General features: G+C 49.6%; 6 protein-coding genes across 6 annotated transcripts; 3 read left to right on the top strand and 3 right to left on the bottom strand.

Annotated features, from left to right (window-relative positions):
- Window positions 1-990: 990 nt before the first annotated feature.
- Window positions 991-1,890, top strand: PFICI_09193 (uncharacterized protein; the record flags this gene model as incomplete). Its single annotated transcript, XM_007837774.1, has 1 exon — window positions 991-1,890. The coding sequence occupies one exon, from the start codon at window positions 991-993 to the stop codon at window positions 1,888-1,890; it is 900 nt and encodes a 299-aa protein (XP_007835965.1).
- Window positions 1,891-2,360: 470 nt separating this feature from the next.
- On the bottom strand, window positions 2,361-3,996 carry PFICI_09192 (uncharacterized protein; the record flags this gene model as incomplete). The annotated part of the gene is made up of 3 exons (XM_007837773.1): window positions 2,361-2,893; window positions 2,957-3,089; window positions 3,145-3,996. 3 exons carry the CDS (start codon window positions 3,994-3,996, stop codon window positions 2,361-2,363), a joined length of 1,518 nt encoding a protein of 505 aa, XP_007835964.1.
- A 4,181-nt stretch (window positions 3,997-8,177) lies between these two features.
- Window positions 8,178-8,507, bottom strand: PFICI_09191 (uncharacterized protein; the record flags this gene model as incomplete). Its single annotated transcript, XM_007837772.1, has 1 exon — window positions 8,178-8,507. One exon carries the CDS (start codon window positions 8,505-8,507, stop codon window positions 8,178-8,180), a length of 330 nt encoding a protein of 109 aa, XP_007835963.1.
- A 1,820-nt stretch (window positions 8,508-10,327) lies between these two features.
- On the top strand, window positions 10,328-11,260 carry PFICI_09190 (uncharacterized protein; the record flags this gene model as incomplete). The annotated part of the gene is made up of 2 exons (XM_007837771.1): window positions 10,328-10,383; window positions 10,447-11,260. The coding sequence occupies 2 exons, from the start codon at window positions 10,328-10,330 to the stop codon at window positions 11,258-11,260; spliced, it is 870 nt and encodes a 289-aa protein (XP_007835962.1).
- A 785-nt stretch (window positions 11,261-12,045) lies between these two features.
- On the bottom strand, window positions 12,046-12,592 carry PFICI_09189 (uncharacterized protein; the record flags this gene model as incomplete). The annotated part of the gene is made up of 3 exons (XM_007837770.1): window positions 12,046-12,217; window positions 12,295-12,418; window positions 12,478-12,592. 3 exons carry the CDS (start codon window positions 12,590-12,592, stop codon window positions 12,046-12,048), a joined length of 411 nt encoding a protein of 136 aa, XP_007835961.1.
- Window positions 12,593-13,667: 1,075 nt separating this feature from the next.
- PFICI_09188 (Thiamine thiazole synthase) lies at window positions 13,668-14,711 on the top strand (the record flags this gene model as incomplete). The annotated part of the gene is made up of 2 exons (XM_007837769.1): window positions 13,668-14,001; window positions 14,065-14,711. 2 exons carry the CDS (start codon window positions 13,668-13,670, stop codon window positions 14,709-14,711), a joined length of 981 nt encoding a protein of 326 aa, XP_007835960.1.
- Between the last annotated feature and the right edge of the window lie 605 nt (window positions 14,712-15,316).

Genomic DNA, 15,316 nt, shown 5'->3' with positions numbered 1-15,316 from the left:
ATGAGGCAGCTGATCTTGCTCTCTTACAAGTGCCATATACCTCTTTCAATCTGGAACGACCCAGGATGCAAAGTTTATACCACCTTGGAGTACTATAAATGATTGAGCAAGATTGCAAAACACGAATACATCGACAACATTCTCAGCCAATCCCAATCCGGCCTTATGGTTTGCATTTGTCATGAGAAACTCGGACATTCACAGAGGCAGTGTATTACATTTGTGACTTCTCATGCCAGAGACACGGCAGACGACGAATTTTCCAATAATCTTTGCCTGGAATGTGGTAAGAAATAACTAAACACAAGTCATCGACGCGGCATCTGTCCCCTACAGGCCCAATGACGATCGAAACTGAAATTGTATGACTAGATGCTGTGTGACAATCATTCAGGCGCATGACTCGTGTGTACGTTGTCCTGTCGACTCGTTTGCTACCGTATCATAATCCTCTGCTTGACGTTGGAAAGAGACTCGACGTCACTTCAGGCTCGGCGGACCCCAAGATGAAAAATAAAATAAAATAATATCATGACTGTCATCCAAGTCAGATGGGTTTTGGGAACAGGGCTGAGGTGGCTGTCCCGGTTAGGGCGCAGCAAAGTCCCCGTGATATTCCTTCTAATGTTGTGCACGCTGATGCTGGGATTTTGTGCGGCACATAACAGTCTTGGCACCATAAGGCGGTTCTCGTTTTAGACATGTGTTTGTTCGCTGACGACGATCTTTACAAGAAGTAAGAGATGGAAATAGAGCAGCGCTGTGGGACACGCAAAGACGTCATTGCAACGATCGAGGAGATTTTTTTTTTTTTTCGCCTGCTTTGTGAGCACGAGGATAGCTTTCAGGAAGGCATTAAATAAGGATGATGAGTCTTGTGATTTTGAACCGACCACGAGTTATTGCTGATCTAGATTCCTCAGGGCTGTAGTATACGCCAATCTTGTTATCCCTTCAAAAATATTCATACCCTCAACAAAAACTCATAACATGTCGATACGGAGATATCTTTCCTACGCTTGCCTTTCCACCGCGGCCGCAGCGGGCACGCGGTTCGGTAACATCATCTTCCCGGATGCGGATCCAGACTACGCCGTAGAGTTCGGCGTCCTGGCCGACAGCCTCGACCGTCCCAACGCCACGGGACGATACCCAATCGCCGGACCCAATGCGACAGTGGCCTACCCAGGCAGCATGATGGACGGATGGGAGATCGAGATGGACGTGTCAGCCAGCATGCCGACCGCACATGGAGGCGACAAATTCATTGCAGCCGCTGGCATCAAACTTCACCCACCAGCCGAGCTGGTCCAGCAAGACAGTAATGGCGTGCAGCATCTCAACGCCGACGCAGACTCGTGGTTTGGATGTGTCAACGTCTTTGGCGCCGGCGGCATCTCGGGTGACAATGGCAATGGCATGTGCTCGGGGCTACTAAGCGACACGTGTATAGACAATATTAAGAGGCTGTTTGCGGAAGCACCGCAGCTGGCTGCCGGTGGGCAGTGCGTCTCGCTCTGGAATATGACTGACGCCGAGGCTTCCGGATGCCCGTTCCCTAGCGACGAGTATACGTCGGGCTTTGGCTTTGGGGACGACCTGCTCGTCGGACACGAGATTGCGTACATCTCGGATGCAATGGATTCCCCCAGCGACCAGTCGGGCTACGACAGGTTTGCCTCGACCACGTATCCCGTCATCATTACCTGGGGCCACACGGACGGAGCCGGTGATGAGATGGTGGCGGAGGACCACATCACAGTGGCCTGTGTTCGAGCCAATGTTACCACTCCGGGCAGCCAAACGCCCAACACGAGTAATGGTATTAAATTGAGCCCTCGCGGCGTGGCAATCACCATCCTGGGCTTTGTATTTGCTTTGTTAGTTTAGACCTTGGCGGATCATCAAGACCAATACGGCAGGTCCCTCAATATACCCTTGGTTCCGACTCATGTTGTTTTTGCTTATCGGGATGCCGGTCTTGTATGGATTCAAACAACCGAATGCTTTGTCTGACATGGTGAGATACAGTGCTCTTGTATACACTTCAAGATTTTGAACACGGAAAGCATCAGATCGAATCGGATTCTCATATCGTCGCGTACCTTCTATGACCTCTTCCCATCAACCGTATCCGGTTCGGCCTTGGAAGGGTACCTATCAAAAGCAGTGATGGATTTAGTTTTACCCAGAATCGTCTAAACATACTTGTTTACCTCCCTTACTCCGACCAAATGCTTGGTATATAATATGCTAATAACACAATCAACTCCGTAAAACTCCTCATTCATTCCTCTATATCGTCATTCCCATGGCGAGGTGGGAGTATGGCTCAAGTATCTTGGCGAGTGTTTGTTTCCTCAGGCAGTAACCGGGTAGGGAGACAGCTCGGAGTACGGCGTGCTGGCTGCTGCGCATTCCGCGCAGGTGCCATTTGACGTGCACCGATTATGCTGCTCACAGTGCCAGTCACTGCTCGGGGCACAATTCTTACACTCTCGGCAATGCTCCCAGTCGTCCATGGGCACCCATTGGCCCCGGCAGAAACTGTACCAGAAGCCATGGAAATCATCCGAATTGCAGTTTCCCAGGGCACCACGCAGCAGCTCGAATTCCAGGCGCTCACGGTCTTCTTTGAGCTTTTTGGACTTGGCATTCTTGGCCTTGAGCCATTTGTCCTCCCAGTCCTTGAAAGCCTTGGTCTGCTTCTTGAGTGATGCCCATGAAGCATCGTCGTACAATAGCATGTCCACCATCAGGTCAAGATCCAGCTCTTCGATATTCGGCTGGTTCGAGAGCCAAGTGGCAAAGCAAGGATTTGCATCGCAGGGCTTTGGAAACTTGGTTGGTGGGCCAAAAAAGGTGCTCAGGTCCTGAAACGGATTTCCACAGGCTGTGCCACAAGAGCAGTGTTTACCACATTTTCGTCCATACCTGCTACAAGCGCAAGATGTACAGGCCTTTTTCTTGCCTCGGCCCTTTTTACAGGCACACTTTGTCTCCGAGGATTTCGAGGTCGAGGTCTCGTCGCTGGTGTACCTCTTAAGGCTGGGTACAGGTTTCGTCGTAGAGACAGGACTGGGGTGTATCTGGGTGAACACGGTTAGTCTGGATTATGCGGTGTGAACAAAAAGCCCTGCATACTTCGCTCAAATCAGCTTCGTCGGCCGTCTCTCCTTGGGCATCTTCATCACTGTCCTCTTGCTCATCTACTCTAGAGGGCATTGGACTGTGATGATGGCCATCGAGGGTTAATTGGCCTGGAGTTGGTGCGTTGTACTGCGAGTTGATCACCGAGTCGGTCGGCGGGGTGTACTGGGAATTGACTACTGCGGCATCTGGATAGGACAGTGTCTGGGCATGGTGATGATGATGTGCAGATGAATGCGAGACGGGCTGCGTGCCATAGACATCTTCAAATTGTTGTGACAAACTATGTTGTACGGCAGCAGAGGCGGCGGCGGCGGAATGAGCTTGAATGTCAGAGAGTGAGGTGGCGGTGCTGCTGGTCGGTATAGGTGACGGGGAGTAAGAGTCTGGGCCGACCGAGGTGGAATGGCGGGCGGTCACGGGGGAATAGGAACCATTTTGTATACTGGCAAGGCCGAGATCTGGACTGTAGTAGCCGCCGTACGGGGGATTGTAGTCGGCGGGTGGTGGCAGACCGTGTGCTATGATGTAACTATTCGCGTGCGGGTGCGGGTCGTACGGTTCAGCAGCAGCAGCGTAGGCGGCCGCGGCGGCGGGGTAGTCGCTATGCTGAGGGGCAGCGGCGACGTAGGAACCGTAGGCAACGTCCTGGCGGGTAGAAGGGATCGTGGTAAAGGCACTGCTGTCGTAGACGTTGACCGAGTTCGAGTAAAGAGCCACACTGGCAGCGGCGGCAGCGTCGAGCTGTGATGGGCGTCCACGGAGAGCGGGAGCAGTCTGCGGGGTGAATTCGTTGTTGGACGTGTTGCTGCGCATGCGCTTGGCCGACTGTGGCTGTTGCGACATTGCAATTGGCCTGCAGAGGCTGATTGCTGGTCTATACGCGATCCATCTGGGGCACCTCGGATCTGATCTTCTTTGTTGAGTTGTTTTGGTGCGACTCTACGGTCACGACCCGGTATGGAATAATGAAGGGGACAACTCGGGATGCACCAGATACCTGAACGACAATTTTGACTGATCGGCGGGACACCATTTGCTGCAGGCCCGGGCCCAGGGATCGAAGTAGGTGGTAGGTCTCCGTGGTCTGGCTGGTTGGTAGGTACAGTACTGCAGTTCCAACTTGTTACTACCCAAGGTAAGTAACTAGAAAATGTGATGGCAGAAATCCAATGGCGGCGCTTTGGACACCCCGCCATTGCCCGCCATGGTGTTCACCTACACTAGAACGACTACTAGGCCAGTACACTGACCTACTTACTGGCTATTTAGTGAGTCAAGGTACCTAATTCTTGGTTACCCTTGTCGCCGATCCAGTAGTGTAGGCATCTAGTGCATGTTTTGTAGTACATTTTGAACAAGAAAAAGCCCCTCCAAAATCCTCCCCCCCAAAACTTGTCCCGAGCATTTACCCATTCACAGGGGATTAAAAAAAAAAAATTAAGCCCACATACCGCCTATCCCACCTCTAGGTGGGCGGCACAAAAAGCCCGCTTGACACCGTGACCCCTCTCAAGGTTTTTTTTAATCTAGGTATTTTGTGTTCGTTTCGGTACTTGTCCTGTGATTATGAACGATGCCAAGAGATGCCCAACCTTCGAAAAAAAACACAATATATCCACAGCTAAAAACAGCCCACTCAACTCAGTTGGGAAGATGCTGCCGACCTTATCAATTGACTCTCTTGTTCTGGATTAAAAGCAAAATACGGAATAATGCAAGTAAGTCTGGCCAAATGTATCCACCGACTCCGCCGACTTCGGCAATCATCTCCGAAGCCTTTTCTTCCTTTTTGCCTGGACATCTTCCATCTGTTGCGTATGTACTCGTGCAAAATGTCACAAGAAAAAAATTGCCGAGAACACGAGCAGCTGGCGCACAACCGTCAAATAACACAGCATAACACGAGTCACAAACACACGCTTATATCCACGCTGTCGCCGGGCAGACCACTCAGAATGGGTCCCCCTCGGTGTCTGGATGGAGCATTTTCAAGTCCGAGCTTCCGCTGCGTGGGTTCACTTCCGCACACACTGGAGCAGTCCATGTCTTCTAGTATACCAGGGAAGCCGTAGACCTACGAGCCTGCACCCAGCCATGGACAGCAAAAGACAAGTAATAGCACATCAGGCATCACGGATATCTCATTTTCCATTTCCAACTATCGTCACTCATAATCATGGTCCAAGTGGTGTAAAACGTACCAATCGTGGCTGGGGGCTGCTGCGCCATTAGTGCTGAAGAAGTAGCTGATTCGCGCACGAGTTTCCATCACGCTTGGCAAAAGAATGCAGGTATCACGCAACACCGCGTCCACCAGTCTCTGTTGTTTGTTTCCATCACGTTCATGGTCATGTTGAATCCCATGGATGCAAACCACTATTCCACACGAGGCTTCTCCGAACGCCAAGCTCTGCCAATTGTCTCCAAGATAGGTGAGTTGGATGGAAACCGGGACATTGTTGGCTTCCAATTTGGACAACTGTCCACGTTTGGAGCTTGGCATACTTTTGTGCCTTGACAAGCGGTAGATGGAAAAGAATTTAATATATCAGAAGATGTCTCGTGGAAAGCACATTACACCAAGTTTGGACTTGATGCCGCAGCCAGTGGTATTCTCGAGACATTCTTGATACGAACCACTGGCATTGATGAGAAGTCGATTCCATATTGCTATCAAAGGCTCGAGCAATGTAATTTATTGGTGTTGATTGCAAGTAAAGGTTTGGTGGTAGACATCTTATGCTTTCCTTTCAACCTTTCCAACTTGAGCATTTGGTTCTTGAGAAAGGGATACGTCCGCTTTGTCAAGCATTAGATATATTGATGGTCATCTCCTGGCCTTCCTCTACCTGATTGTCCCTGCCTGAATTCATGGTGGAATGTTTGTTCTCGCACGCTGACTAAAGACTGTATTAAAATAGATATAGACGGCATTTAAATGACGATAATTGAAGAGCAATCCGCTGGAGAGTGCTTGGAACAAGAAGGCGAGCATAGTATGTGGTGAAAAGCCAAGAATTATCCCAAAGCCAAAGGCTGGGTCTTTCTCGTTCGACGTCATGGTTTACTCGCGGTCTTGGATAATGGATTGTAGAGCATTTATACCTAATGTAATCAGCCTACTACTTTTAAGAATGCTTACTGAGTTAGAAGTACTGAACAGAGACTTCGGACGCCTTTTTTCTTCTTCTTCAAATCTAAGAATCAACGTCTATTCTCTCGTCGTGGAAACGTGTCAAACAGTAGAACAAACAGGAAGAACACAACCTCCAAGGTGCCGCAATACACAAGGACAAAGATGTACCCGCCAAGAGTATATGTACGTTTTTTCATTGCGGCCCTTGAAAGAAGTGAGAGCTTTCAGGTTGGCGCTTTTAATGATTTCATCTATACGCAACGTGGTTTACAAGGGTTACAGTAATAAGGGAAACCCTCAGCACCATTATTTGATTTGAATAAAATCACCTGCAGCACTTGTATGAGCCATTCTTTGGCCGTCACGATTCAGGTAGCTGTACTCTGAGACATGTAAAAGCAATATCAAGCTCATGTCCAACACGTTAGGAAGTCCTTGCAAAGTTCATAGCTCGGTATGAGAGCCTGGCGTGTTCCAACATCAGTGTCTAGGCATTCAGGCAGGGAAGGTGAAAAAGAACAGCGTGAAGAAAGGCAAGAATTATCCATACCCATCTCAAGTTTCTTGAAGCGACCTAACGCTACTTGATTTGTCTCGAAAATGCCAGGCTGGTACTCATGGTTTCCTTGATAAAGTCACGGCAAACTTTGGTGTCCATTCATAAGATGAGCACCCCTTTTCAAGTTATCGACCGCTATATCCGAGTCGCTGATCTTTTGATCGATACTTGCAAAGATGCTTCTGAGAGATGCAATTCTGGTAATCCTCAATAACCTGTGTTAAATCTTTGGTTTTTCCTCGCATACATGAGGCTTTTAGAGAGAAGCTGTGATTGAAATATCTTTGGGGGAGACTGGCGTTGCAGTCAAGATATAGTCAGCTAGCTGATACTACACCAGCATAGCATTGATCAGTATTGACTGATATATGCCTTAGTGTGTATCTATCTACTGGTTCATTCCTTTTGTGCATGCTTGTCCACAAGGCCATAGAAGCCCAGGGCGTCCCACCTGTAACACCGTGCCAGAAGTGCAATTTGCATTTCTAGCATCTGCTCATGAAATGATAAAAAGAAGGAAACAGGAATCTGCAAAAGAATTAGGTGAGATCGACGAAACTCTACCTATTCAAGGGTAACACTAATGCTCGTAGAGAGAGGGAATTATACTTGGTGGGAAGGTTTACGATTTTGCTCATGAAAGTTCGCAGACATCCACTCGCTATCAAGGCAATTTTGTATTGACCAGTAATACATTTTTGAGACTGTTTTTCTAAATTTAGGTATCGTACATCTATTTCGTGAAATGGTGGACTGAATAGACGTATTCCAGTGCCGGGATCTATCATTCCGACACCTCAGCAAAGGTCCAACTGCGGGAATCGGCAGTGTTTTGGGCACAATGACGTTGGAAATTGATCAAGATGCGGGGATCGGTGTGGCAGGGAAGTGGATGAGCTGCCATTACTGACTTCAAGGTTACGTGTACTACAGTGAACCCCCAAGGACCAACAGGCAGCATTGCGCAGGATGCCTGGAGTTGGAGAGTGTCAGGGGTTTGGGACGCCGGGATACCCACACAAGATGGGGATAATAACCGACTGATAACAATGAACATGGCCAGAGTCGAGTGCGAAATGCAGCATATTGAGAAAAATTACTTTGGAACAAAGAGATCTTGTCTTATTGGTAATATGTAGAATGCTAGGTGTATACATCTATCCTCCCAAATCCATCAGGCCAGAGCTTTCTTGCTCGATATACCATCACGCCGACAGTACATGATTCGAAGAAGTTAATCAGTCTTCATCGAGACCTGAAAGGTGAACGAACATATGCCCAGTGTGTGTGTAATGCTATCTCGATACAAGGAAAATAAAAGCCTCTCGCTTATTTAGGGATGTCGTGAAGGTGGAGGCGGTCGAAGCCCTTCTGAAGGCGGCGGTCAACACCCTGTGCCATCCTCTCGAGGGGCAGCTTGTCGTCGAGCTTCTTCACGTTCTTGGAGACACGAGGCTCGACGCGCTGAGCGACTCGCTGGGCGGGCGGGGCAAAGTAGGAGATGTTGCGTTCCCATCGGGGAGCCCACTTTTGTGTTTGTGATGCGAGACGACTCTCGGCACCAGGAAGCATGAAGTAAAAGGGGGCAAAACCGACGACTCCAGCTGTCGCAAAGGCGACGCCCTCGGTAGCTCCAGCCTTGGGGATTCTGACGGGCATGATGACAGATGTTTTGTGGATTGAAGAAGATAAAGTGAGGAGAAACTGCGTTGAATAGCAGTGTTGAGGATGACCCAAGCGGTGTCTCTCGTTGTAGTCAATTAATGGCTGGTTTCGTTTTCACAGACTTGAAGGTTTGATTATCAAGTCCTAGATGAAATACGATGACAAACTCAGTGGAAGAACCGAGTTGAAGATGAATGGAAAGAGGAGATGGCTGGTGTAACGGAATGACGGCAAAGGATTGGGGAGAAGCATGTCTCTAAATAAGGGGGCGGTTGGCTAAAGGGCACCTACCTTCTCGCCTTCCTCAAGCCGTACACGTAAACCCAAACACACGTCCTCGACCATTCATCCATCAGCTCACCATCCATCACCACTTCCCGTCTGGGGAAATGCAGACGGTGGGAAGCGAGCGGGGTATGGGCACCTGGGTGGCAGTCCAATGGGCGACTCCCTGCCTACTATTGTTGCAGATGGTGTGATAAGCCAATCATACGATTCGCTTGCCAGGGATCTATGCATACAAGGTTGCGCCTAAGTGTGCTGGCCATTCATCTCGAGCTGGATTTACGGGCCAACATGCGTTCACATGGGCAGTGTTAATTTCGCCGTCGCTCTCAAGTTTCGCACCGCCGGGGGAAGCTTTGCTGTAGCCTGGGCAAAACTGGCATATTTGGTGCCGAACTCTGACTCGAGGGCCTCAAGTAGGCGTAAATAGACAATATTGACGTAGACCTGCGAACTCAAATGCCCCTCAAAAAGAGGGTGTCCGGGGGGCCAGTTGCGAATCGTACCATAATCGGTTCAGCAAGGTCACAGTGACCTGCAAGGCACTCCCGTCACTCATCTGCCACTACATGAGGCTCTGCATTGAGAGCATGCAATTGGTATCTAGAGAAATGCAGATGTTTATACTTGTGAATAATTATAAAACGGGCAAGAAAGGCCGCTGATTGTCGTCCTCACGTGCTATGGTCGTTGCGAAAGGAATTGGCCATACGACTCAGGGTCTTACGCTAGTCCCCAGATTTCCCCAGATTTTCGCGGCACTCAGTGGGTCGACGGGACGAGTGGACACTGTCCCCACTGGTCAGCAGAGCCGCTGCAGGAACGTGCCTGTAAATTGTCCGACACTGTTGGCACAGCGGCCTCTCTCAGTTCCTGGTAGGGGCTTCTACAGGCTCTGAACTGGTAGCCGGAACACAGCGTGGTGCTGAGAGACCAGAGCAAGTACCTTGTGTGTAGAGTCTGCTTCGAAAGATAGTAAATTACGGGATATAAGGTGTGTAACAAGATATTATTTTGTTCATAATCTTACATTGTCAACATGAAAGATAGCTTGATAATCGACAGAGATGTGGCAAATATCGCCTTGCACCATTTCGCTAGCAACCGAGAATTCCATTCATCGTGACAGAGGCCTAACGATTAGCAGTTAAGGACCTTGGATATAGCGGTCTAAGCTATTCTGAGCCCTAGATCTCGGGAGTCGGGACCTCGGGGCCTACCATCCTATGGACCTAGAGTTCAAGCCAGCGCTTCCACGGAGTTTTGTTTCGCCGCAAGCACAAAGTGGGGGACCTTCTTCTGTTTAGCACTAGTCTTTGTAATAGCAGCTCCACTACACACTTTTTTTTTTTTTTTTTTTTTCCTTAGCAGACTGCAAACAGCTTCAAAAGCTCCAAGCCTCGTTGCAATTTCTTTCCTTTCAACCACTCTTCTCATTGTCATTGAAAACTTTCACTCAGTTGCTCAGCTCTGCTCTCAACTGGGCGATGAAGGTGATCGCTCGTCTGTCGACACCATGAGCTGCAGAAATGCATCTGCTTCTCATTCGTCACGGCGAGTCCGTTGACAATGTAGCTGGTCTTTAGTAAGTTGCCGCAGCTCTGTCTGCTATGCTCCCACACTTGAGCAAGTCTAACAGCTTTTGCAGCGCAGGCTCTCGTGATTCTGCCTTGACCAATCACGGTGTACTCCAGGCGCGACGTCTAGGTGCCCATCTGGTGTCGCGCCGTGATGTCATCGGCCCTGTCGTGCACATCTTTACCTCCAACCTTCAGCGAGCCTATCGAACGGCCGAGGCGGTTGCCGACGCCCAACGTGGATCCAAGGCAGCCTTGAAAAAGGCGGATGTCGAACTCACGGTCGCGCAACTTCCAGAGCTTCGAGAAAAGGATTTTGGCTCCGCAGAAGGTGTGAAGTACGGTGTGCTCTCCAACGGCCGGGCTGACGGTTCCATCCAGTCAGACTCGGAGTCCCGTGAAGCCATGATGGTTCGAGTGGACCGCTTCATTGACAAGGAGCTCACTCCCATGTTGAAACGGCACGCATCCGAAAAGGTGGCTGTTGTGGTCGTTGCACATGGGATCATCCTCGGCGTATTGCTGCAAGCTCTCGTTAGCCATTTTCCTGTTCCAACAGCCAGTACGGCCTCTGCGGATGGGGACAGATATGGCGCTGCTTGGAGCAACACAGGCGTTCTTCAAGCGAAGATTGAGAATATCTCTGCTCAAGTACGAGCCTCGGGCCCTATGTCAAGTGCAAGCACGACTGTTGACTGCACCGCTGACCAGAGCCGTCTGACAATAGTGATCCAAGGTACTAATCTGACGGATCATCTTAATGGCTTGAAGAAGACCCGTGGAGGCATTGGCAGTGCGAAGTTTGATTCTCGACAACAAACCTTGACTGCCTTCTTCACTCCAACCTCCAAGAAGCGCAAGGCCGAAGATGACTTGTCCCAGTGATGTTACAACACAACAAGCATTATTGATCAGCTCCAATGGTACGTTAAACACAACCCTACGTGGCCCAGTTCTTCCCTTTACATGATGAGAAAATACATGTTCACAGACCTGTTCTGAATTTCATGTGGATAATAATGTCCAACCGCTATCTGACATCAATCCCAATTCACAATTCATTTGAATTTGTCATCAAAATACATCCATGCTAACACATTGGATAGGCAGTTGTCAATCGGCATGTCACTAAAAGGGGCATAGTGCACATGTTGCAAAATACAGGTTTGCCAGTTTTGAAATCTAGGTTGCAGGAACTAAGCCACGAATATCTGGCCCTCCTTGCTATAGTGTCAATAGAGAATAAATAAAATATTGTAAAGACATGCCAAGGCCGTCTCTTGCTTTCTGTGATCCCATAATGTACACGCTGAATATCCCCATCCTCATTCTAGTCTGGTTTGCAGCTTAAGGTCCTTGAGCTGGCTAATTTTCGAGATACGATTGGTTTGGATCATGTTGAAGTATGGGAAGCCCAGATCGTGTCACGACGGAAAAATACCGCTCAAAATAGCGCACATGATTATCAAAGGATCTTCGAACAGTGGATCGCGGACAAGTCTCTGAAAAGACAGTACAGAATACGTCATTTCATCCTGCATCGCGGCGATCGTTTCTCAGTGAAAAGTGAAGATTGCTTGCGAGACAGACACGGCAACAGCTCGGGTGGAAAATATTCATTTTCAGAAGTTGATGCTCAACACATCAATGCTTGCTCATGGCCAGCGACCCTATTCCGAATCATCGTCATCCAGCTCTGATTCCTCTTCAGACGGCAACGAACGCGGAAACCAACCATATTCTGCAAAATCTACTGTCAATTCTCCCAGAGCCCCAGTAGCTACTGTGACTCCTTCGGCTTGAAGGGCTGCAGCTTGATTGCGGGCTCCAGAAGGCTGTGATCTATCAGGAGTCAGTTCTGGTTGGACTGTTTGCTTCTAGATGGACTAGAATAGCGGTTTTGTAGTTGTAACGCTCACCGTTGAGAAATTGCCCCCTTCGCGTTGATGACCCGCTGCCATGGGACATTCACATTGTTGAAGCGGGCGCCCGCATCGTGTGAGAGGTGCTTTAAGCAGACACCGACTTGGCGTGGACGCTGGGCTTGAGAAGTGTTCAGAGCGGATAATTCCTTCCTTTCCTACATGCTGGGATATACTCACGGGTGCCGATGAGCTTGGCAATGTGGCCGTAACTGGTGACTTTTCCTTCTGGTATCTCGCGCACTGCTGAATACACTGTTGCGAAAAACGCAGCAGCCTCATCCGATCTCGCCATGGCTGTGACGATCTGCAAGCTCAGTAAATGCCTAGCACGGTTCCATGACAGTTGCTGATACCTTCTATAATCACGTAACAAAACCACCAACAAAGTGTTGCAGCCTTCTCAGAAGACCCCACCATCGACGCTTTCGGCGAGGAGTACAACCGGGGCTACCCAGCCTGCCTTAGTGCCAGTTATAGATGCGAAATAGTCGCGGCTTGAGGCGGCACTCGCGAAAGACAATTCAGCGAACAATATCTCGTTGATTTGAACCTGGCCCATTTAACCGACGACTAGTCTGAAGGAGGGCACCACATTTATGTCTCAATGGGCAGTGATTCCACACATTCCACAGCAGTAATACCGAAGTAGTATGCAGATCAAACACCATGCGCATACTCCGATAGTCGCTGACAAGAGATGCGTCTTGTTACACTATGACGACAAACCCTCAATACCCCGCTCCTGGAGAGTAGTATATCAGTCACAAGCCTGGACTGTGGTTCAATAGAGTTTACTTTTTCCCTCTCTCCATCTTCATCACAAGTGATTTCTCAAACTTCCAACCATCAAATTCCTACATCGTATACGATCAATCGATCAATCGTAAGCGTCGTGCTAACAATGAGCCACCCGACTCTCCAATCTAGCAACGTATACTAACCATCTCGAGCCAGGAATCCTCTCTTGGTACGAGATGCCTTGTCAATGGCAAGGCTAGGGGAACCATGACCTGGAATGGGTTATCCAATCGATGTGGCGATTGCCACACATGATAAGAATCAATCATGCTGTTTGTCAGGTAATGACTCAAAGCGAGCCATGAGCCGGTGTTCGAGTACTCTTGCATGTCTACATTGCCCGCCTGCAAATCCACCCATCATCCCTCCTGGTCGTCCAGGTTGAATTGATGGAGATTTGCCAGGAGAGGAATGGCCATGCCGGAGCTCGTTCTGAGATTATACGGCCCAAAACTTGATCTGGATAATACCAGCGAAAGGATCATGCTCTATTAGCCTACCCCTCTTATGTGAGCGACTGTGACTAACCTCGATAGATCTAAAACTTATTTGACTCTATAACGCATACAATGGCTCCTGCTGCTACCGTCGACATTGTCAAGCCTGCTACTTTGCCTCACAAGGGCGGTGTGCCCATGGCCGACAGCAAGGTTCATAGCAACATGGAGGTTGCAACTGGTGCCGCGGTCGGTTCAAAGTGGGAGGACTTCACCTTCCAGCCCATCCGTGAGTCTCAGATTGCTCGCGAGATGGCTCGTCGCTACTTTGCCGACCTCGACAAGTATGCCGAGTCCGACATCGTCATCATTGGTGCGGGCTCTTGCGGCTTGAGTACCGCTTACACTCTCGCCAAAGCCCGCCCCGATCTCAAGATTGCCATTATCGAGGCCAGTGTTTCTCCTGGTATGTTGATAGATGTCACTAATACTTCACTCACTACATTCAAATTCTAATCTTCTATCGCAGGCGGAGGTGCTTGGCTAGGAGGCCAACTCTTCAGCGCAATGATCATGCGCAAGCCGGCCGACGCCTTCCTCGAGGAGATTGGCGTCCCCTTTGACGTGGAGGAGAACTATGTCGTGGTCAAGCACGCAGCCCTGTTCACCTCGACGCTCATGTCCAAGGTTCTAGCCTTCCCCAATGTCAAGCTCTTCAACGCCACCGCCGTCGAGGATCTCATTACCCGCCGCGACGACTCGGCCCCCGGCGGTATCCGCGTCGCCGGCGTCGTGACCAACTGGACTCTGGTCTCCATGCACCACCACGACCAGTCCTGCATGGACCCCTCCACCATCAACGCCCCCATCCTCATCAGCACCACGGGCCACGACGGTCCCTTTGGCGCCTTCTCGGCCAAGCGCCTCGTGTCCATGGGCGCGCTCGAGAAGTTGGGCGGCATGCGCGGCCTTGACATGCAGACGGCCGAGGACGCCATTGTCAAGGGCACCCGAGAGATCGTCCCTGGCCTCATTGTCGGTGGTATGGAGCTGAGCGAGGTCGACGGCGCCAACCGCATGGGCCCGACCTTTGGTGCCATGGCTCTGTCTGGTGTCAAGGCGGCTGAGGAGGCGCTTGCTGTCTTTGACCTGCGCCAAAAGCAGAACTCTATTTGAGAGGCTGCTGGTAGTGAAGTTTACAGGGAGAGCGATTCAATCATTGAGTATTGTTGAGTTGGGACGGTCCCTACTATTGGGCTTATCACTAGTTCAGCGGAGGTATTTGGATATTAGTCACTCACTCATAGCAATGTACACAACGTCAAACTGCCTATTTCTAGCTTTTCATCGATGATCTTGCAATGACGACTGACTTTTAGGCTCTTGATGATAACGGACTGGGTACTTTTGAAACCGATTGGCTACATATAAAATGGTGAAATAGTATGAATAACTTGAATATTTGAAGACATCTTTATTCAGGGACTGTTGAGCGATAATGCTGGTTACTACAGTAAACATTTCCTTTTTGTCTTTTCTCTTTTTCTTCTTCTTTCCAATATAACAATTCTATATAATAGTCCAAGACAGCCTAACAAGCTGCAGCTGTCCTCCAGAGTTCACTGCCCGGCGGGGCGTATACATGATGCAAGTATCCTTGTCGGTGAAAGCAGTGCACAGTTGTGGTCTCGGCTGCGATTGGGCCACGATAGCACATCTGTACAGATGGCGGCAAAGAGGAGGCAGTGCTCGCCCAGCTTGTCCTGGCCGAGGTTTGGCGA

The sequence above is a fragment of the Pestalotiopsis fici genome, assembly GCF_000516985.1.
Source record: "Pestalotiopsis fici W106-1 unplaced genomic scaffold PFICI_Scf_6, whole genome shotgun sequence".
NCBI lineage: Eukaryota > Fungi > Ascomycota > Sordariomycetes > Amphisphaeriales > Sporocadaceae > Pestalotiopsis > Pestalotiopsis fici.
This window is presented reverse-complemented; position numbering and strand designations above follow the sequence as displayed.